At 33.5% G+C, this 24,601-nt stretch overlaps 5 protein-coding genes across 6 annotated transcripts; 2 read left to right on the forward strand and 3 right to left on the reverse strand.

Moving 5' to 3' along the window:
- The first annotated feature begins 548 nt into the window (after positions 1–548).
- On the forward strand, positions 549–2,427 carry LOC115699493 (uncharacterized). Its single transcript, XM_030626939.2, has 2 exons — positions 549–1,216; positions 1,913–2,427. The coding sequence occupies exons 1-2, from the start codon at positions 827–829 to the stop codon at positions 2,075–2,077; spliced, it is 555 nt and encodes a 184-aa protein (XP_030482799.2). The 5' UTR covers positions 549–826; the 3' UTR covers positions 2,078–2,427.
- A 302-nt stretch (positions 2,428–2,729) lies between these two features.
- Positions 2,730–5,464, reverse strand: LOC115699491 (glucuronokinase 1). Its single transcript, XM_030626938.2, has 6 exons — positions 5,000–5,464; positions 4,767–4,916; positions 4,464–4,652; positions 4,245–4,361; positions 3,994–4,154; positions 2,730–3,198 (listed from the first exon to the last, which is right to left on the reverse strand). Exons 1-6 carry the CDS (start codon positions 5,201–5,203, stop codon positions 2,955–2,957), a joined length of 1,065 nt encoding a protein of 354 aa, XP_030482798.2. The 5' UTR covers positions 5,204–5,464; the 3' UTR covers positions 2,730–2,954.
- A 1,282-nt stretch (positions 5,465–6,746) lies between these two features.
- Positions 6,747–13,174, reverse strand: LOC115698795 (golgin candidate 6). The gene is made up of 19 exons (XM_030625977.2): positions 12,795–13,174; positions 12,600–12,652; positions 12,246–12,373; positions 12,111–12,163; positions 11,695–11,841; positions 11,509–11,582; positions 11,348–11,417; positions 10,981–11,034; positions 10,775–10,870; positions 10,244–10,294; positions 10,076–10,162; positions 9,861–9,974; positions 9,697–9,768; positions 9,392–9,574; positions 9,173–9,276; positions 8,974–9,022; positions 8,826–8,891; positions 7,616–8,383; positions 6,747–7,521 (listed from the first exon to the last, which is right to left on the reverse strand). The coding sequence occupies exons 1-19, from the start codon at positions 12,816–12,818 to the stop codon at positions 6,946–6,948; spliced, it is 2,769 nt and encodes a 922-aa protein (XP_030481837.2). The 5' UTR covers positions 12,819–13,174; the 3' UTR covers positions 6,747–6,945.
- Positions 13,175–13,899: 725 nt separating this feature from the next.
- Positions 13,900–18,617, forward strand: LOC115701019 (dihydrofolate synthetase). 2 transcript variants are annotated; one of them, XM_030628705.2, is made up of 11 exons: positions 14,571–14,694; positions 14,980–15,023; positions 15,163–15,260; positions 15,378–15,528; positions 15,911–15,973; positions 16,114–16,275; positions 16,579–16,770; positions 16,875–16,974; positions 17,189–17,320; positions 17,428–17,565; positions 17,893–18,617. In XM_030628705.2, exons 2-11 carry the CDS (start codon positions 15,003–15,005, stop codon positions 18,243–18,245), a joined length of 1,410 nt encoding a protein of 469 aa, XP_030484565.2. In that variant the 5' UTR covers positions 14,571–14,694; positions 14,980–15,002; the 3' UTR covers positions 18,246–18,617. The 2 variants fall into 2 exon arrangements, with proteins under 2 accessions (XP_030484564.2, XP_030484565.2); XM_030628704.2 differs by lacking the exon at positions 14,980–15,023 and having other exon boundaries at positions 13,900–14,694.
- Positions 18,618–20,867: 2,250 nt separating this feature from the next.
- On the reverse strand, positions 20,868–23,199 carry LOC115698570 (pentatricopeptide repeat-containing protein At1g71460, chloroplastic). Its single transcript, XM_030625666.2, has one exon. The coding sequence runs from the start codon at positions 23,123–23,125 to the stop codon at positions 21,092–21,094; it is 2,034 nt and encodes a 677-aa protein (XP_030481526.1). The 5' UTR covers positions 23,126–23,199; the 3' UTR covers positions 20,868–21,091.
- Between the last annotated feature and the right edge of the window lie 1,402 nt (positions 23,200–24,601).

The raw sequence follows: 24,601 nt of genomic DNA on the forward strand, positions 1-24,601 counted from the left end.
TTTCTAATTCTAGATTGCAAGCAATTATTTTAGCTAAATGTAAGTGTAGCAATTCATGTTTGTGAGTCGTGTTTGTGTTGTGTTGAGGCTTAGGTATTAGAAGCAAATGTCAAATTCAATATGGACTCATTTATTAATCTTATCGAAAACTAAAACTCAAACTTAAACCGCTTATAAATGGATTAACCTGACCCGGCGCGTTTAATCTATTTATATAAAGAACTATTCTTAATTTTGATCAACTTATCAACTTATTAACATGTTTATAATAAGCTTAACATATTTACAATCTTATATTAAATTTTTTTTACGAGTAATTTAACATGTTTATACCTTATTTAATTAAAAAATATAATTTACATATAATAAACGTGGTGTTATCGTGTCTAAACCAAATTGCCACCCTTATCTAAATGTTATTTATAAAATTCCATTTTTTTTTTCAAAAAAGAACCAATTATAGTTTCTTTTCAAATAAATATTAAATATTCTCTTAAAAAAATAATAAATATATTTATTTATTGATTTGGGGCCAAAAATAATAAACATATATGTCTTCTCATAAAAGCTACTCCCAAAACTTTTGTTGCATGAACTGTTCTTAATAATATAAATTAAGCTTATAAAAGTTTTCTCTCTTCCACTTCCACACAACCGAACCAAGAAGCCAAGAACACAATCTCATTCTCATCTGAGACTTTGCCCGTTTGATTACCCAACTGAACACCCTAACCAGATTTTGAACTTCACACCCCAACCCCACTCTCTTCTCTTTCAATTTATTTTCACGATTTTACCATTTGGGGCTTTTTTTCTCTTGTGGGCAATGGAGTCCACAACCACACCATCTTGGGAAGAAGATGAATGGAATCTCTGCAACGACAATGGCTTTGTCTATAAGCGCTGGAGGAAGTCCCAACTTGACCCATTAACCGATGCCGTCCCACCTCCGCCGGATTCCGGTCCGGATCCCGAGGCGGAGGAGATGGTTCGGAGAGAGCGGAAGAGGAAGACGCTGTTGAAGCTCAAAGCTCAGTACCAGAGGGAAATTGACCAGTGGGAGTATTTATCGAATACCTTGTGTGCAATGGAGGAAACTACGCTTCAGCTCCAACAACAACGGCGTCAAACGGTGGTTTCGGACTCTTCTCCGTTACCGGTGGTTCCGCGAACGGTTTCCGTTTGTGGGTCACTGGTTCAAGAACTTGTGTTGCAGGTAAATTGGGGATTTTTCTACTTCCTTCTTCTTGGGGTTTGTCTGTTACTATAATGAAATTGGAATTGGGGAATTTAGGTATTCGTTATTTGGGTATTATTAGAACGTAAAATGTTAGCTGAATTGGACAAATTCAACTATTTGGGACTCAATTGAGCTTAATTTTTGTTTGTTTTAGAAAATGGAAGAGGAAAGTTTTGAACTTTTATTCTAGGGTGAAGTTTTGAAATAGATGTTTTTAAGGTTATATTACATGAATAGGTTAACTCTAGAATTTCATGACATGTTAATAAGAATTTCTTACCAATTATAAGACAGAGTATTTTGTATGTTGGTATGACCAAATAATTCACTTTGATCAGTAGACTTGTATTTGAAAATGGAATCAAATTCTTGAAAGATAGTATTATTAGGTTATGCATATGGTTTCTTGAAGATAGAAAAAGGAACCTAAAAACTAACTAAGCTGTGGTTTGACTTTGACTTTGACTTATCCAACCTGTTCATTACATCCAAAAATAAAAAGTAAGCTTCCTATGCAAAGTGCAAACTCCTTGTTTTGGTTGCACTTAACTTTTTGATTATGAGTGAGAGAAGTGAAAACAGGAATAACTTTTTTCATGTTGTGAAAGTAAAACCTTTCATTTAGTATATAGTATTGAACACACTCTCCAATTACTGTCTTTCATTATGCAGGTGGAAACTCAGGAAGCAATTATTAGAGATGCTTCAAATCTTTGTGATATAGCAGAAGCAATTTGCAATGCTCATGAGGAAGAGACAAATCAGTCTTTAATCGATCTCCCGATATGGGCTGTACCAGCTTCACCGCGAGAGCTTTTAGCATCACTTTGTGATTAGTGAGTATTTTCTTTTTCTTCTTTTGTTGATGATTATTTGGTTGGGTTTTTATTAGTAAGGAAACAAACAGGAGGGTCTTCCACTGCTATTGGTGATCCCTACCTTCAAAAGTAATCTCACTGTTTAAATTTTACTGTAATTTGTCGTGTAGAATTTCTTTTTCTTTTTTTACCTTTTGTAGTCATTTTATTAGTGGAAAGTTTGTAAGTAATCTTCCTATAATGAGGATAAGAAATATGTGCAACTTAAAACTGAGTGTTGTTTAGGAGTAAGCATTGTACCATGCTGTAAGTTCTCTATAGCCTGTATATTTTGTCATGAAATTTACTCATCATGTGTTGAATGTTGTAGTTGTTTGGATTGTCTTATATTTTCTTATGCTTATTAGAAATTACTTCGATTATTGCTATCGGGCTTATTTAGAAGTGAATGATTGAGGCCAGAGAATAGTACAATCCTATGCTTTTCCAAAGGCAGGTTATTATGCCTAACAATATCTTGACATAATCTCATTATGATTGAAAAACTAGTGAAATCCTAGGCTTCTATAACTGTTTTGAAAGGTTATTAACTTAGAAGAAACTTACTTATTTCTATACTCGAATTTGAGTGATCAGTCAATGTTATAATTTGTATTTGTGTACTAATAAAATATGCAATTAATTTGTATTATAAAAGAACTTTTCTTTTTTGTTTGGTTTCTACTGAATGCCATTCTTTGACGAGAGCCAAAAAAATAACTGTGATTTCTAAGGTTTCCATCTAAGAACACAACTTAAAACTAAAATGTCGCAAAATAAAAGAATCCAAAGTAAGCTTGAAAAGAATACGAATGGTGGTTACTCAAATGATTCCAATTTTTCTCTGGTACGATTTCCTAATTTCCAAGGGTTGTGAGATCAACTTCATTTAGTAGAGAAGGAACTACTTCAATTGGCACAATTCTGAAACCAGCTTTGTGGCATGCATCCTCTAATTGCTTCACTTGCAAAGGACCATCAGGGCAAAACACAACCACAGCTCCACCGCTACCTGTAAATTTCGATGCAGCTTCTACCCCTCGGGCTACTTGCACCATTTCTAAGTTCATAGCACCAAGAACATCATCGCCAAACATGCTCCTGTACATAATCCATTTATCATGATTTAGTATAAAGTTAATAAAATGCACAAGGACTTTAATTTGAAGATTCACAGAATGTTCTTTATCCCTATTGACTTGTTTACAGGGCATGTACTTCTGATAAAAATATTGGTAAGATGCCTACCTAGTACCTATTGTAAATGACAGTTGGATAATCTTGAATTGAAGTAGAGTATAATCCATTAATAGCCTCTATAGATGCCTGAGACGACACTAGCTGACATTTCATATGTGGTTGAACTTAAATAGAGAGTATAATCCATTAATAGCTTCTTTCTATAAGGTGCCTAAATCTAGTGTTTTATAACAGTTGGATACATATGGAATATTGCTATGGAAGACCAAGAGTCCTACAAAATTTAGTTTAAAATTTAATTAGAGATAACATATTAAAATACACTAATTGGTGTTGGTGTATCGATTAATAGTGTTGAACACCATTTATCAATATGTCATTGTTGGTTGAATTTAAAAATAGACCCCACTTACTAGAGAAATGTTAAAAAGTATATTCATGTTTAGTACCTTTCTCGGTATCATATCGCTATTGATAGAATTAAGTATCGGGTCTCATATAATTTTAAAAAATAACTTTTAAGAAATATTGTTAACTAATTATAGGACGCCACTTATAAAAGGTACCCAATAACAATGCTCCACTTATTATAAAAACATCTCAAACCACACATAACATGACATCTACTTGATGTTGGGAAACTTAAGGCGCCGTGCAGAAGTACATCTAAGTCATTCAAAACCAGATATCCCTTACCTTCTAAGATCAAAATTGCGGTTCATCAGAGTTTTAAGTTTGGTGTAGTCCTTTTTAAGCAATGCCGTCCTTCCCTCCTCAGCTACATTTGCAACTTCTTTCATTGTTGATATTATAAACTCATCACCATCAAGCCACCTTTGCCGAACTGTGCTGTGTACCTGACATGTATGTTAATTCTACAGTTACAGTTCCACACTCACTTTTAATCTAATTTGCCCAAATGAAAACCACAAAAAATATCTCCTAACCTTGCCAGAATCACTTGGATTTTCAGCATAGATGAGATATAGAGGTGGGAGGAGACTGGTGTCCATGGGTGTATAAATACCATGACCCAACTTATCCAAATGTTCCTTACTAAAATCCTAACAAAAACAAAACCAAGGAAAATTATACGTAGAATACAAAGTCATTAAACTCAGAAATCATTTTAATTTTTTGAAATTTCTAATAAGATAAATATATACCATGTAAACAAGTCCTCCATAAACCTGGGCAACCCTATCTTGAAGACCAGCAACAATTCCAAGCTCTTTCTCAGCATTGAGAATAAGCTGAGGCCTAATTTCCACTCTGATTAACTGCCTAACATTGTAGAAATCAAGAAGACAGCTTAAGGCAGCACATACAATAGCACTTGAACCTGAAAGTCCTGTCTGAAAATGTGCAAATTATAAATTTTTCTCTCTCTATATATATAAGATTCCAATACATAGTGGCAAGTTCATCAAAAAATGCAGCTTCTAAGGAAAGAAGTGGGTGTTAATTACCTGTCGAGGGATATTAGTTTCATATGAAAGAGTGAATTTTTCGGCATGAAGATCAATTTTCTCTTCTTTACAATAATTACGAAAAACTTTACAAATCGCCATAAGAAGTCTCACACCACCATAGTAACCTTCATTCTCCAGCCGATCAACCTATAAAATAATATAACAAAAAGCTTAACATAGGAATATGATCGAACACTTACGTAGCATCACAAAACAGAGTATAATAATACCAAGTGGTCGAGAGATCTAAAGTTGACGAGATCGTGAATCGGGTGAGGTGAGATGATCAATTCATCAGAAGATTCCAATCTGACCGAAGCCCAGAAATTTCCGAGAGAGAAAGAGATAGCTTTACCGTAGTAGACATCGCTGGGGTTCCCCAGAAAACCAACTCTGGCGAAGGCCTTGTGCTCGATCGTTGACTGAGAACCCATTTTGAATTGCCGCTCAAATCTATACTGAATATTGAATATTGTAATGTAAAGAGTAAGTTTATGGCTTTGTTATTGGTTTGGTTTCTTCCGAGTTAAGAGAGATATTAACTCAGTGAGTCGTGGAGTTTCCGAGTCGAGGTTATAAATAGATAGAAAGAATTTATCATCAAAAACAAAATAGAGAGAAGACAACGTAATGCGTTTCAGGTCTATATTTATTGTTATCGCCACGTCAGCATAAGCACGTGACCATTACACTTCATTGTTGGATGGTACTTGCTTGCTAATCTAAATCTAGTAGTCTGTCGGTGAGGCCGTCGCACTTCAACCAGTGACGAAGTAAGAAATTTAGTTGAGTGAGGGCTTAAATAAATATTAAGTCAAAATTAATAAAAATAATGATAAATGTATCTTTTAAATTTTCATCTTCAACAAAATAAAATAATATTATTGACAAAAATAAAATAAAATATTATCAATGGTATTATTTTATTTTTTAATAAAGTATTATTTTTTTTATTATTTGTATTGGACTACTTTTAAAATGGGCTTGATTAGAATAAGAGTAGGCTAATGAATCATGATTAAGATATTGAGTGAGGGCTTTTGTGAATTGGACTTTAATAAATTGAGCAAAGTGAATTAATATGTATATATCTATATATAAAAAATTTGATGTATATATTTGAGTGAGGGCTTTAGCCCACATATGGGCTAAAGTCCCTCCGTCCCTGACTTCAACCCGACCGTATCTTTTCGAGTTTTTTAAAATATGGGCCGTGTGGTATTTATCAAACCGTTCAATACTGCATTATAAAAGAAAAAAAAAAATTATGGTACGGTCGTAATTTGAATTTTTATATTTATCTAGGTCTAATATGTGAATGTCCAACCAAAACCCATTAATTATTACATTATTGAAATTTATTTTTTTTTTTCATATTTATTTCAAGTGGTATATTTGATAAGTATTGCTCAAGTTTTATTGTATTAATGATAGTTTAATTATTTAATCATAGTCTAAATCACAAAAATTGCAAAAACCACACCGTACTAATTTTTGCAGTATCGTTTCTGTGATTTTTTAATTTTACAGTGCAGAGTGCAGATGCGATTTAGAAAATTAAAAAACATTACATGTACAGATTAATTTAAAAAAATAGTTAAAAACCGCACTCACTTTGAAGTGATGAGTTTTATTTGAATGGCCCGTAGATATCTTTGGCTTTAGTGCCTTTAACATTGAACAAGCTTCTTTCAAAAAAGACAAATATATATTATAAAAACCATTCTGATCTACACTAGGTAAGGAATCCGTAAAATATTTTAGATACCTTATCCTTTTTAATTATTTATGAATTTTAATATCTTGTCATTAAAACTAATAATTATTTCAACAACCAAATAAACAACGCGCATTAAACATCAAATAATAACCATGTGCAAAGCTAAAACATCTCTCCAATGTTGTCAACACTGTGTCATCTTCTCTAAGTTGCAATACTCGAAAAACAGATACTGGAGATGAGTTTGCAAGAAAATCTGACAAGGGTCTGAACTGAATTAATCATAATTTAAAGTCATGACTTAAAGGGATTATAAATAAAGTTAGTTCTAGAATTCAAGCATAGCAAATTTTGTAAAACAAACTGTACAGTTCATCCAGAAAATGTACAAGGGTGAAACCGAGAGCAGGTAGGGAAAACAATGCAATGGAAGTAAAATTCATGGAGAAACCATTATCATTCTTCTTCCTCATCTTCATCGTCATCATCTTCTGCAAGACCAGCATCATCGCCGATACCTTCTAGCAGTTGATCCACGTCCTCTCCCAACTCCAATAGCCTTGCACTTAGTTTTTCCACTCTGCTCTGTTCTTGTCCAAGGCACACCAGTAAATCGCTGAGCTCTGCTTCACTCTCTTTCTGAGCTTCTTCCTTTGCTTCGGCCTTTATTGCCTCGATATCTGGAATTGCTGAAGACCCTCCTCCTCCTCCTCCTCCATTTCTTAGTGCTTTCACCTCTTTTTCCAATTGGAAATTGGCCTGCTCAAGACTGTTGTAAGCATCCGATAGGCTCTTCAAATCAGATTCCATCTTGGCAGCTAAATTCTGGTACATTGATGCCTCTGATTCAGTATTGGCTTTTTCCGATTTTAGCATCTCCAATCTTTGGGATGCTTCATGAAGATCCCGTCTAAGTTTCTCTACTTGGGCCCTGTCTAAGGCTCCACTCGCTCTAGGCTCAGATTGGGATTGACTTCCCCCTCCAGACTTTGCCAGGTCCTCCGCCAAAACAGAATTCCGGCTAAGAAGATCCTGCAAGAAAAGACAGACCAACATCAATACAGTGTCATACATGACTTAATTTCAGGAGAATTATTAAGCCCAAAATCTTACAAAAAAAACACACCTGTATCTCACTGCATTGCTTCTCCACAAACGCTTTCAGCCGTTTAATGTACTCAGCATCGCTTTCGCTACTCTTCTGTTCCAGTTCAGCAGGCACTACAGCCACCTTGCTCTTAGGATTACTGTAAACATCTATAATTGCTTCCCTAATATCTGCCTCCAACCTCTTTGCCAGGGTTACGAAAATGTCATCAAAGACTGATGACAGAATGGGATGAGCTTCATTTTTCTCATCAGCCAAGTAGCTCTCATCAGCATCTTCAATATCTGCCATACTAGCAGCAGTAGATCTACTCAGTGTTCTACGGGGCTGGGTGGAGCTTGCGGTAGCAAAATGGTAGCTTTTTTGCATTTCTTCGAACTTCAGAAAGTACGATGTAAGTCCAACTTTCTGGCTTACTGTGTCAACTAGTGAGAAAGCATCTTTACCACTCTCAATTGATTTATTGTAAATCACACATTCTCCTAAAATAACAGCAGCCAACCCCCTTGTGGACACGGGTTCAGATTCATTTGCCAACAACTCAAGCAAATATGTAAGGTGGGCTCGTGAATCTAGAAAACAGTTTACTGCACTAGGGCAATCAACAAGCCAGATGACTAGCAATTTCAAAATAATAGGTTGAACATATGCATTTCTGGCCACATTAGACTTTCCATCTCTGTTTTTCATGGAAGAGGCAAGAGCCAAGTACTTTACCATGCGGTGCATTAGAGGCTCAGAAGAACCTAGAGACTGCATGGGTGCCTCGAGTTCAATTTTTAAAACCTGGAAAACATCTCAAAATATCATATAATATTACATGTGGGGGGTCGTCATCTTCTTGCAACTTTTTATAAAATAAGATTTTTCAGAGCAAATACTGGGGCAAAAGAAAAAAGGAATTTCTCTTGGGTTCTTTGCATCAAATTACAGGTAATATTTAAAGCGCAAACAAATGCTAGTTATGTATCAGCTCTAATTTAATAGACAATTCGGAGAGGCGTTTAATATTAAATCCAATTAAAGTAAAGCTAAAACTCCATTCGTCTTGAATTTCTTAAGCTCACAATAATCTGGAAGGTGAATACCAGATTGCTAAGTTATTTGATACTTTACTGGCTATTCAAGTAAGCCCAAATGAGTTGTCAAAAAAAGAAAAAGAAAATAAGCCCAGTTGAAGAAAAAGTTGGAAGAATATGTTAGTACAGAGGTGAATGCAATAACGTACCCTTTCCTTGCATGGGATATTGTCCTTGAGTACATGAGAAAGAACACTAGCAGCTCTGCAGCAAGTCTGTACTTCAATATATCAGAGTTAAATGCACAGACGTTTCAGTCTTACAAAGTCTGTGATGCCAGTAAAATATTTGGTTTACCTCAAGATCTCCATCACTTTCGCTCAAAGTAAAACCCCGTAATAGCATGCTGCAGTGGAATTTACACTTAAATGAGATTCAACATCAAAACTTGTTTACATATTTATATATGTTGTGAAGGGGCAATAACTTGACAATTTCAATGCCTGAAACTAATAAAGCGAGACCCAATAAGACTACTTTCATTAAAAAAAAAAACCTTCCAAATGACATGTTTACATCCTCCTCAATAGGAGCATGAGCCACGGGGTATGGTTGAGGGATTAATGTGGATGCCAACATTGCTTGTCCTTCTGTATTTTCCTGATTCAAATAAATTGAGTGTAAACACAACCAAATTCAGAAAGATATTCAGTGATATGCAACTAGCGACAAGTGCAACAAACACTTGTAAAGCAAAATGAAATGCATTATCAACCTCGCAAAAGCTTTTAAAAACATAATCAGCTGCAACAAACTCTTGTGTACTGGAAGTCCTCAAGATTATCCGAAGAATCGAATTAATAGCAGGCTCTTGCAGTCCTTCACCAAGAGTTTTGCTTGCAAGAGCATCAAGATTTTTGGGATGTCCGCGTATAAGATCACCAATGCATTTTAATGCCTGAAAGTGAATACAGCTTTAAATATTATAGATACAAATATTATACACTTTGAGCTTTAATCAGGCAGTGGATGCAGGTTATACATGGCATTTCAGCATAAGTACCAAAATAATTATCTTACCGAACATCTAACAGCAACAGGTGCCCACTGGCTTTCAACACCCAACATTAGAAGATAGTCCAGCACCTTTTTCTGCATCAACCAAACAATTTATAGCATTGAATATGATCATATTGAGAGTTTTTGTGGCACTAATGATAACAAATAAAAGCTTCATAACAAACCTGAACAAGGGTCGTCTTATTTGTCAACCTGTTCGCTTCTTTCCCGGGATCAGCCTCTGAACCTCCCATAATTAATAAATTAATGGTTTCTAACACGCTGAGTAGATTAATTGTCTACTGGCATGGTGTTTGTTTCATGACAACAAAACAATTCCAGTAAGATTTGTGCAACAGATGTACAATCACCAAAAATTACATATCCTTGAGAACCTAACCTTTTGTTGGGTGAAACTGTAACTAATTCCTCGTAGCTTCAAAATTGACAATAAGGAATCAAAGCCCAATGTCTCCCTCAACAGAATCTGAACATATATAGTAATGTATCACAAAATCGAAAGAAAAAAATCCAATGCATATCAATGGAACAGATGAAGGCTACAAACCTGATTGGATGTATTGCTACGAAGAAGATTGTTTAATAACTCAAGACAATCCTGTGCAAAGAATAAGAAGTTAAATCCATAGCTATTTTTGCTCAAAAAAATCATTAATCAGTACAAATTTAGACAGGCAATTTTTCTAGCACAAAACTTATGAATTAGTAGTTGCTTATACTGTAGGCATAACAGCATAACCACAGATGAGTTTCACTAAAAAAAAATTATAGGATAGAAAATGCCCTTTGACAAATCTAAGGCCAGAGCAAAAAATGCTTCTATCTCTATGTTCTACCATGACGAACAAGTATGTTCAGTGCTTCAGCACAATTTCATAATATGAAACAAAAAACATAAAAGAAAAGAACTGTAACTTAAACCATCTACCAATCTAAAGCACATGAGTACCAATTATATCATCAAACTTCAAACATGCAAGTAGTAGTATGATTTATCAAAATAAACAAATCAGCAATAGTTCTACACATCACGATTAATTTAAGTAAAGCAATAGTAAAAAGAAACTCAATGAATTACCTGCACAACAACACCCCCGTCTGAACCCCCTTCCTCTTTAATAATACTAAAAAGTTTCTCAAATGCACCTTCAAAGACAACAATTTTTTGAATTTCCTGGAGATGTAATAAGTTCACCAATTAGCATAAAATCCTTCAATCAGTGGAACAGCCAAAACCAACAGATAAAGAAAGAAATAACAATGAACATGAGACGGAAAGCTTACCTCAGCTTCCCGAGTCAAGTAAGTAAGAAGTAGTAAAGCCTCATTTCGTATAACCTAGAAGGAAAATCACAGAAATTAAGTAGTATTAAAAGAAAGCAATGGATTGACAGTACAAATAGAAGGCTCTTTCAATGTAAGGCCACAGGGTTCCAAGAGTAAATTTTTTAAGACACTATTAAATTTTCTTATGTAAAGGTCGCAAGTAGTACATAAAATATTACCATGTGAAGGCTAATTCGTAAAAGTTAGAGAAGCATATCCAGTATAAACTTTTTAAGTCAATACATATTTAAAATTATGAGAGCTAAGAAAATAAAATTAGAGAACTATAAGAAAGGATTTATTTCATTCATTGAGCATATATTACCTCACGATCCATAAGCATATCCATCAACCGTGTTATACCACGAGGAATTGTGAGAATGGCTTCCTGCAATCTGAAGATGATCTCAGCAAATTGTCTTTCCAGAAATTTAGAGAGAATTTTTGAAAGGTGAACACTCTATGATTGGCTCTAAAGTCTAATACCTGTTTGGAGAGTTCGTGAGAAGAGCTGTCAAGATTTGAAGAGTATAATATCGAATATAAAAATCATCCTCTGCCTGCCAAAAACTCCAAGGAATACCAGCAGGAAAGTTAAAAGTGTGACCAAATCAAATACAAAGTAAGGTGAAAATGGACTAGTTGTTTCACATTCCAGCAAAGAAGGCTCACCAACAAACTCAGAAGAAGTGAAATGCCGTCTGCCTCTCTAGAAAGCAAATCAGCATTCATTAACTCAGGTTGAACCTCATTCTTTTGTGCTTTCACATGGCCAATAGGAGTCAAGGCACTTACAAGAGTTTCTAGAGCACCTCGGATCTACATGAATCAAAGTGATGAACAACTAACTTTCCCACATAAGATACAACATAAGCGATAAATTCACATTCAAATCAGAAGACTTCAGCAAAGAGAGGTAAACATCATAGTTGAATGAAGCATATAACAGCAATAAAGTAAGATTCCATAAATCATAATATACAACAAAAGCCTAGTGATTTGCTATTAAGATGACTGGAAAACGGTTTCAAATGTCTGATAGAAATCAAAGAAACCATACAGTACAGAAAGAGAGAAGGATTAGCAACCATTTCTACATCATCACGTTCTTCCTTTAACACACCCATCAGAACAGGGAAGCCTGCAAAGTGAGCTAAAAATATCAGAAACAGCACCCACATAATGATTTTTTTTAAAAAAAAACCATTAAAGCAAGTACTCACCCATTGCACCAAATGCCAATTGTGCAGCACGATTTTCTGCCACAACAGACTGAAGCTCAATCAAAGCGTTCCTCCTATCCTCTGCCAGCTTACCATTGCTTATACGATCAAGCAATCGTTCAACATAGCTTTTGATGCAAACATAAAAATGTAAGTCCAATATTGACATACATAAGTATAAGTTTTCATTTTTTCAAGACATACAAACACTATTTTTTCCAGTTTAAGATAATAAACACGCTCTGTCTTCACTTTCTGATCCCCATAAACTCCATTAACTCAAAATGGTGAAAACCTTGTAGTGCACCCATATATATATACATAAAAAAGATATAACAAAACCAAATGATTTACCTATCTTCACTTGAACCAGAGTTCTCATTACCGAAAACCAGACCAACAACACCCTGAAAGAAAATGAATAGCTTAATAAAAAAACCCCAAGTAGCTAAAAACAGCACAATGACCCTTTAAGATTAACCATTATCCAATCTAAATTCAGCTGCTGAATTTAATTAATTAATTAATTTATATTAAAATGTCGATCACCTTATATCCAGATACCAAATCCATGTCAGGATTGAATCACCAACACTCCAGAAAGAAACTCTAGAATTCTGGAAATCAATCGCAAGAGAAACACTAGATGATCGAATCACCCCAATCGAAAGCCCTAACCTGGAAAGCGAATTAGTTTTTCCACGAAACTTAAGAACGTGTCAGAATAGGAAGAAATCGATCTGAGAGTAGGTTTCGAAAGCTCAGCAATGGTGGACTTTTTTCTTCAACAATTCACAACTGAAATTTTATTTATTTTCCTCTGTTGAGATTTTAGGCAAAATAACTTCTTCTTCTTTCTTCCATTTCCTTTCCTTTCCAATAAATAAATAAATATTTTTTTAGAAGAAAATAAATAAATAATTATTAGGTGTATTTGGCTTTTTTGATAGTTTTCGACCTATCTGTTTTAAATAAATTCGTACGTGGATCCCACTAATTAATTAAATATATTAACAATAATTTACGGCCTAAAAAAATAAGTTTAATTATTAGTTGCAAATAACACTTAAAAGCATATATTTATTTAGTACCTTATGTTATCTCGAAAAATACATTTGATACATATATTTTCAATAATATTTATTTGTTACTTTATATTTTAAAATTGTATTTAGTATTTTAAACTAAAATATAATCAATATAATTTTATTAATTTGACAAAACAGTTTACAATTATATGTAATTAAATAATTAAATTTAAATTTAAAATTTATAAAATTAAAGACCGTTTAATTGTATTTTAATTGTATTGATAAAATTTTATCAAAATATTTTTAGTTTGAGTACTAAATATGTATAATTTTAGAACACAAAATACTAAATAAGTATCATTGAAAATACAAAATACCAAACTTGTATTTAGATAAAATATAAAGTACCAAATGTGTATACACCCATACTTAAATTTAATTTTTGAAGGTAATAATCTGAAATGCACATTTCTTCTATAGAGATAGAGCCACATGGACATGCTACTAATGGAGTGGAAATTTCCCATCTAAATAAAAAACGGGGCGGGGACGAAATTATTTTTTATTCCTTGGGCACGCGGATCACACTTTTAACAGAAAATATTATACTTTGTTCACAGAGGGAACTTTTTATTAATTATTAAGAGTTTTTCTTTCTAGATTGTCCAAAAAATTTCTCTCATAAATTAATGACCTCAAGTAGCCAAATATACAAGGAGAGAAACTTCTGGTGTTTTGCTCATTACTACTTAATCTTTGTTGAAATGGCATAAGAGTTCCAACTTTGTGTTTAGATTCTATAGCTCTAGAGTAATTATGTGTGTATACTTCTCTGCAACATCAATCATGATTTACATAACTATGTGAAGAAAGCTTTTTCCTTGGGACTAATCACAAGCCAATTCCCTCTCTTATTATGTGTTTTCTAGGTTTTGCCTCTCTTTCCGTACAAAAGTGAGAATGATAGAGACAAAGAGGAGGGTTGTTCTAACTTTTGAGCTCAATTTGTAAGACTGCAGGTGTTTTTTGCTTGTTCGATGGACTTGATGCATTTTAAGAACAAGTAGAAAGAAATAAATTAAGTGAAAGGTATAGTGGAGTTACAGAGAGGAAGAACATAGAGAATGGCTATGGCTATGGCTATGAAAGCTAGTCTAAAGCTTCTAGGACAATACCCCATTCTCAGTTGCAGTAAACACTGGAGGGGTTCATCATTGCGAGTGTCGTTTCGGGGCTTGTGTACGGATTCTACAGAGGAGCTACAGCTCAAGGACTTCATGGAGTACCTGGATTCTCTTAAGAACTATGAGAAATTAGGGGTCCCCAAAGGTGCAGGGACTGATTCTGAAGATGGGTTCGATTTGAGTCGGATGAGAACGTTAATGAAGCTACTTGATAATCCTCACTCCGACTTCAAGGTTCCAACATTTTCCACTTTTTTTTATCAATTTTATTTATTTTTGTATTATTCTTAAATATCTATGCTCTGTTTGGTTGAGTAATTAAAAAAGGCACACACAGAGTTGGCAATTGAAAAATTTTGTATTATAGTATAATTTGGGAATTACTTGTTTGACTTTGGCAGCTTGAAAATATTTGAAATTTGGGTATGCATGTAGCTGAATTTATTAGAATTATTAAGCTAACATCCTTCTTTTTTTTTTCAATTTTCCAACTAAGCCGATAATTTATGTTTGTTGTAGCCTCACAGAGATCATTGCCAAAAATGTATCTTGTTAGAGACGAAGTAAGCTACAATATGATATGGTTCACTTTATACTCTTTCTTGTGTGAAAATTCTGCTATAGATAGCTCTTTTGTCATGATCCTTCATTATTTGTGGAACTTGAGCAATATGCTATTGACGAGCATGACAACACTTTTAGGCCATTCATATTGCCGGGACCAAAGGAAAAGGTTCTACTGCAGCCTTTATCTCCAATATTTTGAGGGCACAAGGCTATTCAGTTGGTAGTTATACAAGGTAGTGTTTATTGGCTTCATTATCGTCTTCACATTTTCATTTATGTTCAACTCTTTCCCTAATTGCTATTGTCTTTCCTCCATAATTATTTGAGACAGGCTTCTTTTTCCAATGCAGCCCACATATCCACACTATTAGAGAACGAATATCGTTAGGAAAGTTTGGTGAGCCTGTGTCAACTAAAGCTTTAAACTCTCTTTTTCTTCGGATGAAGGAGATTATTAACCAGGCGAGGAAACTTGAAAATGGGCATATAAGTCATTTTGAGGTATCACTTGCACAACATTGCCTCTGTTTGATGTAATATAGTGTTATTGCTTTGAAATTCATATTGTTTGAACTTTGATGTTCCTATGTCCTGAAAGTTCAGGCTGAAGCTTGAAGTTGATCAAGATTTAAAGTTGTTGCTTTTCCTGTTAACTTGACTTTAGCAACTTTGATTCACAATTTTTACCATAAGTAGAAGGACAAAAGGCTCATGGCTGTTCCACTTGATTTATTCAAAATGTTGAATTAAGAAAATTGGCAACCACTAAATTCTTTTAGCTGAGTTTTTTAAAAGCATGTGCTCTAAAATGATCTAATAATGGTTTAAATAATGTATGATGTTTTGCTGCTTTTAGTTCTGACGGTTTATTAGTTCATTGTAGGTTCTGACAGCTATGGCATTCAAACTATTTGCAGAAGAGAATGTTGATGTTGCAGTTATTGAGGTTATTTGTTCTCCCTCGGTCATTTCTATCTTTGCATTGTTTTAGTTTTGGAATCAACTTCACTTTTGGTTTTGTGTCACCAGAAAGAAATTGCTAAGAAAAATGATGTTGCTAAGTTTGTTTATAATCGTATGTAATAGGCTGGGTTGGGGGGTGCACGAGATGCGACCAATGTTATCTGTAGCACTGGACTTGCTGTATCAGTTATTACTACAATAGGTGAGGAACATTTGGCTGCACTTGGGGGCTCTTTGGAAAGCATTGCAGTTGCAAAGTCTGGAATCATTAAGCACGGTTGCCCAGTTAGTTGATTCTATCTCTGAAATTGTTACAGATTTTAATTGATATACTTTAATTTTCTTATAAGATTTTCTACCATTGAATTTTTTGTATAATTTTTGGTAGAAATGAGAATAGAGAAGTATCCTTTCGAGGTTAGATTTTTACAGTATTATTTTAATATAGTTTAGTTTTTTGCAGGCTTCATTCTTTTGTTTTATTGTGCAATTGTTCACTGATTTTTGGTTCTTTTTTATGTGCATTTGTATTATTTTTTAAGTTGGTTATTTATTGTATTGATTATGTTTAATGGTTTAAACTTTCAGGTGGTTTTGGGTGGACCGTTTCTCCCGCATATTGAAAAAATTCTTCGAGACAAAGCTTCTTTGATGTCATCACCTGTAGCATCTGCTTCTGATAGTGGTAATTGCAGTAAAATTAACGACATTAGCTTGATTGATGGTAGACCCTACCAATCCTGTGATATAGTGATACAAGCTGACAGGGATTTAAGCCTGGTACGCCCTTGTATTTATATATATGTTTGACTTGCTCGTGGTAACTCATGCAATATTTCTGTATTTTGAATATTGATTATTTACAAAGAGCTCCGATCATGCAGCCCTTCGAGTTACTTGATGTGAAGTTGTACATGCTTGGAAGTCACCAGCTTCAAAATGCAGTCACTGCCACTTGCACAGCACTCTGCCTGCGCGACCAAGGTTGAAACACCTAATTCCCCTTTATATTGTTTCTGCTGATTCATACATAATTGCTTGTATCAATTCTAGTGTTTCTATGAAAACTAGACTAGTACATTTTCAAATGACTTCCCAAGTTTATGAAAACATTCTAGTCTCTAACATGCTTATTACACCATTGCACTTGCAAAGACTAAATCTACTGAATAACATAATAATGTTTTCGATATTTCAGGATGGAATATTTCTGATGAATCTATTAGAGCTGGTTTAGAGAATACATGCTTGCTCGGAAGGAGTCAATTCCTAACATCTGAGGAAGCTGAGGCATTGGGACTGTCGAATGCAATACTAATGTTGGATGGAGGTACTTCTTTCTTTAGTTCCCGTATTAAATTTTTTGCTTTTTTTCTTTTCTTATCGATGTCATTGCATTGCTGTGTCTCTTATGGTTTCGGTATGTAATGTTTTCAGCCCACACTAAAGACTCTGCTAAAGCATTGGTGGATACTATACAAAGGACTTTTCCTGGTGCACATTTGGCTCTTGTAGTTGCAATGGCCAGTGATAAAGATCATGTAGGTTTTGCGCGAGAGCTCCTCTCAGTATCAGGTATTGTACTTTTTCTTTTTTGTTGAAATAATCAGGCTTTTACTTAGTAATTCTATCCTTTGCGTTTTCTGGTGGGATGTTACAAAGACCAACACATTTTATGATCCAATTTGGATATTTATAGATAGGCTTTATCTCTTAAACTTTTATGGTGGTTAATTATGGTAAAATTTGAACTCTACTCTTCGCCTCACTAGTTAGTTTTTTCAACTTATCTGTAGAAAAATGTATTAAACCTTGTGAATGGCATTGTGGTCATTGCAATGTGTTACTGTGTTTTGGCCCAAAATGAAAGATCTAACATGCTAGATAATCACATCTTATCAGGTGGAAAAATAGAGGCTGTCCTTTTGACTGAAGCTAGCATTGCTGGGGGGAAATCTCGGACAACTTCAACTTCTTTCTTAAGAGATTGCTGGATCCAAGCTTCCAATGAGTTGGGATTAGCTACTCTTCAAGTTGAAATGGAAGAACCGAGAGAACTACTTAAAGATCAATTTTATGGCAGTGTAAGCGATCAGGAAACTAAAATCGTTTTGGTATCCGAACCTTCATGTTTGTCTTCATTGCAAATTGCAAATCATATTCTGAGAGGTAGGACGGGTAATGGATCAGGCATTGTTGTGGTTACAGGATCTTTGCATATCGTGTCGTCTGTATTAGCTACTCTTCATGGCTGATTTAGTTACATCTTGTCTCTATTTTTACACCACCATCTTTCAAATATACATTGGCTACAGAAACCACATTTTGCTATTTAGTTATCATTTGGCTGCTTCACTTGAAGATGTTGGGAACTCTTCTTCTTCCACCTCATCAGTTACATGGTGGAAATATTTCTGGTCTTTAAAGTTTCAACAAAAAGTAAAAAAAATTTCTTGGGGAGTAGTTCATGATGTCCTTCCAGTTGCTACTAATTTAGTTATTCAAGTTGTAATCTCTTTTGAGGGATCCAACCTTATTTTGTGACTTTTGACCACTATTATATTGATATGGAGCTTGATTGAGTTCACAAGTAATGAGTTGCAACAAAACTCAAATTCTTTTTTCTTCATTACCTCATTTTGTGAAGGTAGTTGTATATACATAATGTCCTTATATTCATGTTTATATTTTAGGGAATTATTAATCAATACAAGTTGGGCAATAATGGACTAGTTCATAAATGAATGAACTTTGGGAGATCATGAGTCTCTAGAACATTGTTTTTCACCCTGTCGTTGGACAAATGAAGAAATCAGTCCATAAACGATTTTGAATTAATTGGAATCATAGTTAAACCTGCTACTAGCTAATAATTCTGCGCAAAATCACAGACAACTAAACAGTGCGAAATTGGTTCACCTGCCCTATAACAAATCAAATTGGATACAATAAAGAGACATCCACATCGTAAGAAGACACATGTTTAGCAAATAATAATTCATGTAAAAATATTTTTCAATTAAATTAGTCTTATTCGGGGTGAAATTGTCAAAAATTTTAATATATTTATAAATTTATTATTTTCAAATGTTCTAAGTGATATTTAATTTAAAAGTTGGATATATATTTTTATACTAGATTATTGTTACTTGCAGCATGCACGTATAATTAGTTTTATATTAGTTTAACTAATTTTTTAAATGTAAAATTAAATGTTCCTACATGTATGAGTTAGTCCTTGAAGATACATTCATTTTAAGGTAACATGATCACTGTTTCTTAAGTACCACCATAAGGAAATAAGAGAAAATGTTTGAAAATAGTAAAAACAAAATGACATAATTATTTATGTTGAATCAAAATACTTGAGAAAAAATTATATATAAAAGTGACATATATATAATTAATGCAAGCAATATCATATCTAAATAAAATAAGCTATTATTTTAGAGAAAGTTTTAAGCTTTAAAAATGAAAAAGTAACACTTGTAATACCGGTAGCTTTTTCCTAAACAAGTATCATGTAACTGCCATAATCAAACTTAGTAACAAATAATTAAAGGCACAAGATTATTTGCTGTCACAAAAGCTGAGCTTAAGAATATTGTAGGAGCTAATCTTCCTAATAATGAAAACCAAACCAGAAATAATATTTTAAAGACTTATACATTTTTTATTTTCTACATTTTGCTATTTTAACATTTGGGATGAGAAGTCTTTAAAAGTTGATTAGATAAGAAGCTCTTATCGAATAAAAAATGTATAATTAGATAAGAAGCTCTTATCGAATTATTAGATAGGTTCAAAAGTTGATTCAAAATGATAATGAGTCAAAAGACCACTCATTGACTATGAGTTATTCCACTCTAATTGTTGCCATTTTCCACTTATTGCCGAATGATTTTTAAGTTGAAAGCCCATGATCTAAATAAGACATGTATTGAACTAATTAACCGAAATGGCTTTCAACAAATAAAATTGTAGATAGTAATAATTTTAAACTAATTCTCAGTTTCTTAGAGAATTAAAAAGTTGGTATAAAAGAATATAGGGGAAGAAATAATTCTTAATCCTACTCTTCGCCAATAGCCAATTGCATTGCCCTTATAGATGCAATAATTCTTCACAATTTGATCATATACATGGGCCAAAGAAATAAAGTAGGAAAATTGCTCATTCAAAATTACTCAAAATAAAACATGCTTTAATTTATAGCAGGTTGAACACTCAAAATTACTCATCCAATCAATGAGGGATTTAGAAAAAGAGAATAAAGACTAGCATGTTTAACTATTTTTCAAAACTATTTTAATGGGGTTGTGATTTTTTTTAATTATTAATAATATATATGATGGATTTTAGAGGTAGATGAAAGTTAATGGAGACATTAATCTTCCGTTAGTTTTTATTAAAAGAAAAAAAATGTTAAAAAAAATAATCTTTAAACTAATAATTTTGTTACATAACCACACTTTATATAAATTTATAAAAGAAGATTATAAACTTCATTAAAAATGATACATTAGAGAAAAATAATTTATAATTAGAGAAATGTTTAAATGATTTTTTTATTTTATTTTTTATTAAAAATGTTTAAGAAAAAAAAGAGAAAATATATAAATCCTATTGGAGAAATTTTAGAATATGGAATAGGTTTTTTTTAATGATGTTTTTCTTTTCATTAATAAGTAGATATTTGTTTTTTTTCTTCATTAATTTAGGTAAAATATAAGAAAAAAAAAATGATCAAGTTAATTAATGCTAATTATATCATCAGTTATCAACCAAAATTTATAAAAATATGATCAGTTAATTAATGCTTAATTAGTTTTTTCCGTTGATTTCCCAACAAATTTTTTCTTTTAAAAAATAAGATATTTAATACTAGTAACTGAAATAAAACTAATAATGAAGAATATCTCAACCTCAGTTATGATCATGATATTTAAATTATATTTTTTTTTTTTTGAGGCAAATTTCATTTATCATGCCAAATGAAGGTTAAAAAATTAGTAAGACTGTATAAATACAATTATGAGAAAAGAAATTATGAGCACCAAATCAGTATGCATGTAAAGAAAGAAGGGTCTTCCAATGGCTTCTAAGCAGATAAAGAAGAAGTGAATTGAATGAATCTTTGAGCCTCTTCAGTGCGACCAAAACGGGTAAGAAGTCCAATCATTAAAGAGTAATGCTCTTCAGAAGCCTTGACTTCATACTTGTGAGTCATTAAGTTGAAAATCCGGCAAGCATCATCAACAAATCCACCATCTTCACATATAGAAAGAACCACTTGGAAAGTAAAATGGTTTGGAGTAAAACCTTTGGCTATCATCAAATCAAACAGACCAATAGCTTCTCTATACAAACCATTATATCTATAGGCCTCTATAACTGCAGTCCAAGTCATTGAACCCTTTACCTGGATTGTGTCGAAAACCAAATCAGCATAATGTATTGATCCACAAATCCCATATGTTCTCACAATTTCTGCAGAAACAAAATGGACTGACTCGAAATTTTTCTTCAAAACTTGGGCATGAATCTCCTTTCCAAGCTTCAAGTTTTTCAGTTCACCACAAATACTTAGCATCCTTTGTATTGCTACTGAATCCGGTCTGTGCTTGGATAACAGCATTGATCTAATCACACCAAGTGCCTCATCTAGACAATGGTTTTCAACATATGAATCGATCATAGCTGTCCATAAGATCACATTTCTCTGCTCCATACCATCAAACAATCTTGCAGAATAGTCCAAGACACCACACCGCGAATACATCATCATCAACGATGAAACTATAGATATATTAGGCATGAAACAATTTTTGACAGCATAAGCATGAATCTCTTTACCTTGGTTCAAAGCTCTCAACTCTGTGCAAACCGGAACTATAGTGGAAACCGTTACAACATCAGGCTTGCTTCCTTCCTGTTGCATCCAAATAACTGATCTCAATGCCTGCTCGAGCCTCCCATTTGCGACATAACCCGACATCAAAGCAGTCCAACAAATAGCATTCCTCTCCTTTGAGAGGTAGAAAACTCGTCTACCATTTTCCATGTCCCCACACTTGCAGTACATATCAATCAAGGCAGACTGAATGAATATCTGCTTTGAATAACTCTTTGTCTTCAGAACATAAGCATGAGCTTCCCTGCCAAGTTTCAAGGCTGAAATATCACCTATTGCAGGAAGAATGATGGTCAATATGACTGAATTTGGCCATAAACCTTCCTCCACCATCCATCTCAAATAATACAACGCTTGCCATTGCAGCCTATTGTGTGTAAAACCAGAAATCATGGTTCCCCAAACAACAATATCTCTTTCAATAATTTCTTCAAACACTTTGGTTGCAAGCTTAATCTTGCCACATTTAAAGTACATATCAATCAAACTCGTCCGCAGCATTTCACTACCAATAAAACCGTTCTTAATCAAAAGGCTATGAGTTTTCAAACCTTGCAATAGAGCCTTTGAACCCGCAAAGCTCTTGATGGCATTAGAGAAAGTATAAACATTCAACTCAACCCCCAATTCCCGCATTTCAAAATAAGTATGCAGAGCATCTCTATATCTCCTCCCACCCGAGACCACAGCGCCTCGGAGTAACGCATTCCAAGGGTAAACGCTCCGGCTAGGACTTTCGTCGAACAGTTTGTGAGCATCTTCGGCCGAACCACAGGCCGTATACATATTAATCAATTTCGTACGCAAGAACTCGTTTTTCTCGAGCCCATTGATCCGAATAAACGTATGGATTTGTTTACCGTGGTCGAGAGACTTCGTACGGACACAAGCGGTGATAAGGGCGGCGAATGTGGTGGGGTTGACGGGAATGCCTTCGTGGTTGAGATAGTCCAAGATGGTGATAGCCTGGGTGAGCTTGTTTTGCCTAGCGAAATTCTGAATGTCCTTGTAAACGAAAACTGGGTTTTTGTTGTGAAGTGGTAAAGACTCTGGAAAAGCGTCCTTCTCAGTGAAAAACGGCGGCGTTTTGGGTTTCCTTTGGCGCTTCTGCGGTTGTTGCTGCTGTTGGCCTGGAACTCTCCGAAACGACGACGTTATAGGAGGGTTTGGCGGGAAAGGTTGGAAGTGAAGTGATATGGGTGAAGAGGTTATAGATTTCATGGTCTGAATTGTTGAACCATAATCTTTCGTTTGGAGTTGGACTAAGGAAAACAGAATAAAAAGACTAAAAAAATGTAGTAAAAGATTTTTTTTTTTGGGTAAGGTTTATGTAATGTTAATTTTTCAATAATTACCGTAATATTTTTATTTTTAAATTTTTTAATTATAAAAATAATAATGTGTTTTATAATTAATTTTATTTTTTAATTTAAAAAAATAAAAGTATGATCTGTAAATTTTATTTTTATTTTTATATGTTAATTTTATGTAAGTCGAGTCTAAAGTCGAGTTCGAGATAGGGCCGAGGGTGGGTTCAAGTCTAGAGTCAGGTCCGGTTCAGTTTCTAAGGTTTAAGTTGAGATCGAAGTCTAAAATATTAATTAAAAAATTTTGAAAGTAATTTTTTTTTTTTTTGTTTTTAAAATTTAGATTCTTAATTAAAAAATTAAAAAAGTAAAAAGAACATAATTAATTTTAAAAATAAAAAACTAATTAAAAAAATATTACTAAATGGACCCGTATCGCCTTAAAGTAATCTTTTCATTATTATCATAAATTTAAGCATTGTGCGAATAGACAAAGTTAATATGAATCAAATCATTTTTGTTGTTTAATATAATAAAATCATTTCTATCTTGTCAAATATGAAACAAGCAAATAAAAATGTAATCTTTTTTAAGTATGAATTTTTACTTAATTTAATCATTGTGGGAGTTGGGCATGGCTGTACTCAAAAGTTTGTCAATTTTTGGTGTTTTTGTGACTCATAAGATCCAAAGCCCAAAAATATGAGGCCTTGGATTTGGATTAAACTTATTCATTGCGCTTCAAAAATTTATAAATAAGTTATTTTAATAATTTTTATTTTACATAAAATAAATATATTTAATTATATTGGTTTTTTTCATTATTTTTCCTTTCAATACATATTCTTAAAAACTATACCTTTCAAACAAAATAAATTATATTTAAAAACTTATAACAAAAATATTAAAATAAAAAGTTATGTAAAATTTTATTGAATGTGGCTACCCTGCTCCCCGCCTTACCAGTGTCGTGGCTACCCTTGCTCCGGGTGAGTTAAAATTGAATGTGGACACTGCCTTAAATGAAACCAGAAATAAAATTGGTGTTGGTGCCATTATCCGGGATGCCCATGGTGGTATTGTAGCTGCTCTTTCGAAACCAATTGTTAGTAACTTTACTTCACACGAGATGGAAGTGAAGGCTATGTTCCATAGCTTAAATTGGATTCTACAAATGGAGTTACCAATCACACAAATAAAGACTGACGCTTCGATGGGTTCGAATGCTTTAAATAATAATTATTCTACAATTTTTTTTTAAAGACTTAATAATAGATATTTATAGCCTTTTATCTTTTCTCCCTAGCTAGAGTTGTTGTTGTACATGTCAAGATGTCAAGCTTACAATTAATATGGTTGTTTATATGTTGGTTAAATATGCTTTAAATTT

Source organism: Cannabis sativa, chromosome 8 (genome assembly GCF_029168945.1).
Source record: "Cannabis sativa cultivar Pink pepper isolate KNU-18-1 chromosome 8, ASM2916894v1, whole genome shotgun sequence".
In the NCBI taxonomy this organism is placed as follows: domain Eukaryota; kingdom Viridiplantae; phylum Streptophyta; class Magnoliopsida; order Rosales; family Cannabaceae; genus Cannabis; species Cannabis sativa.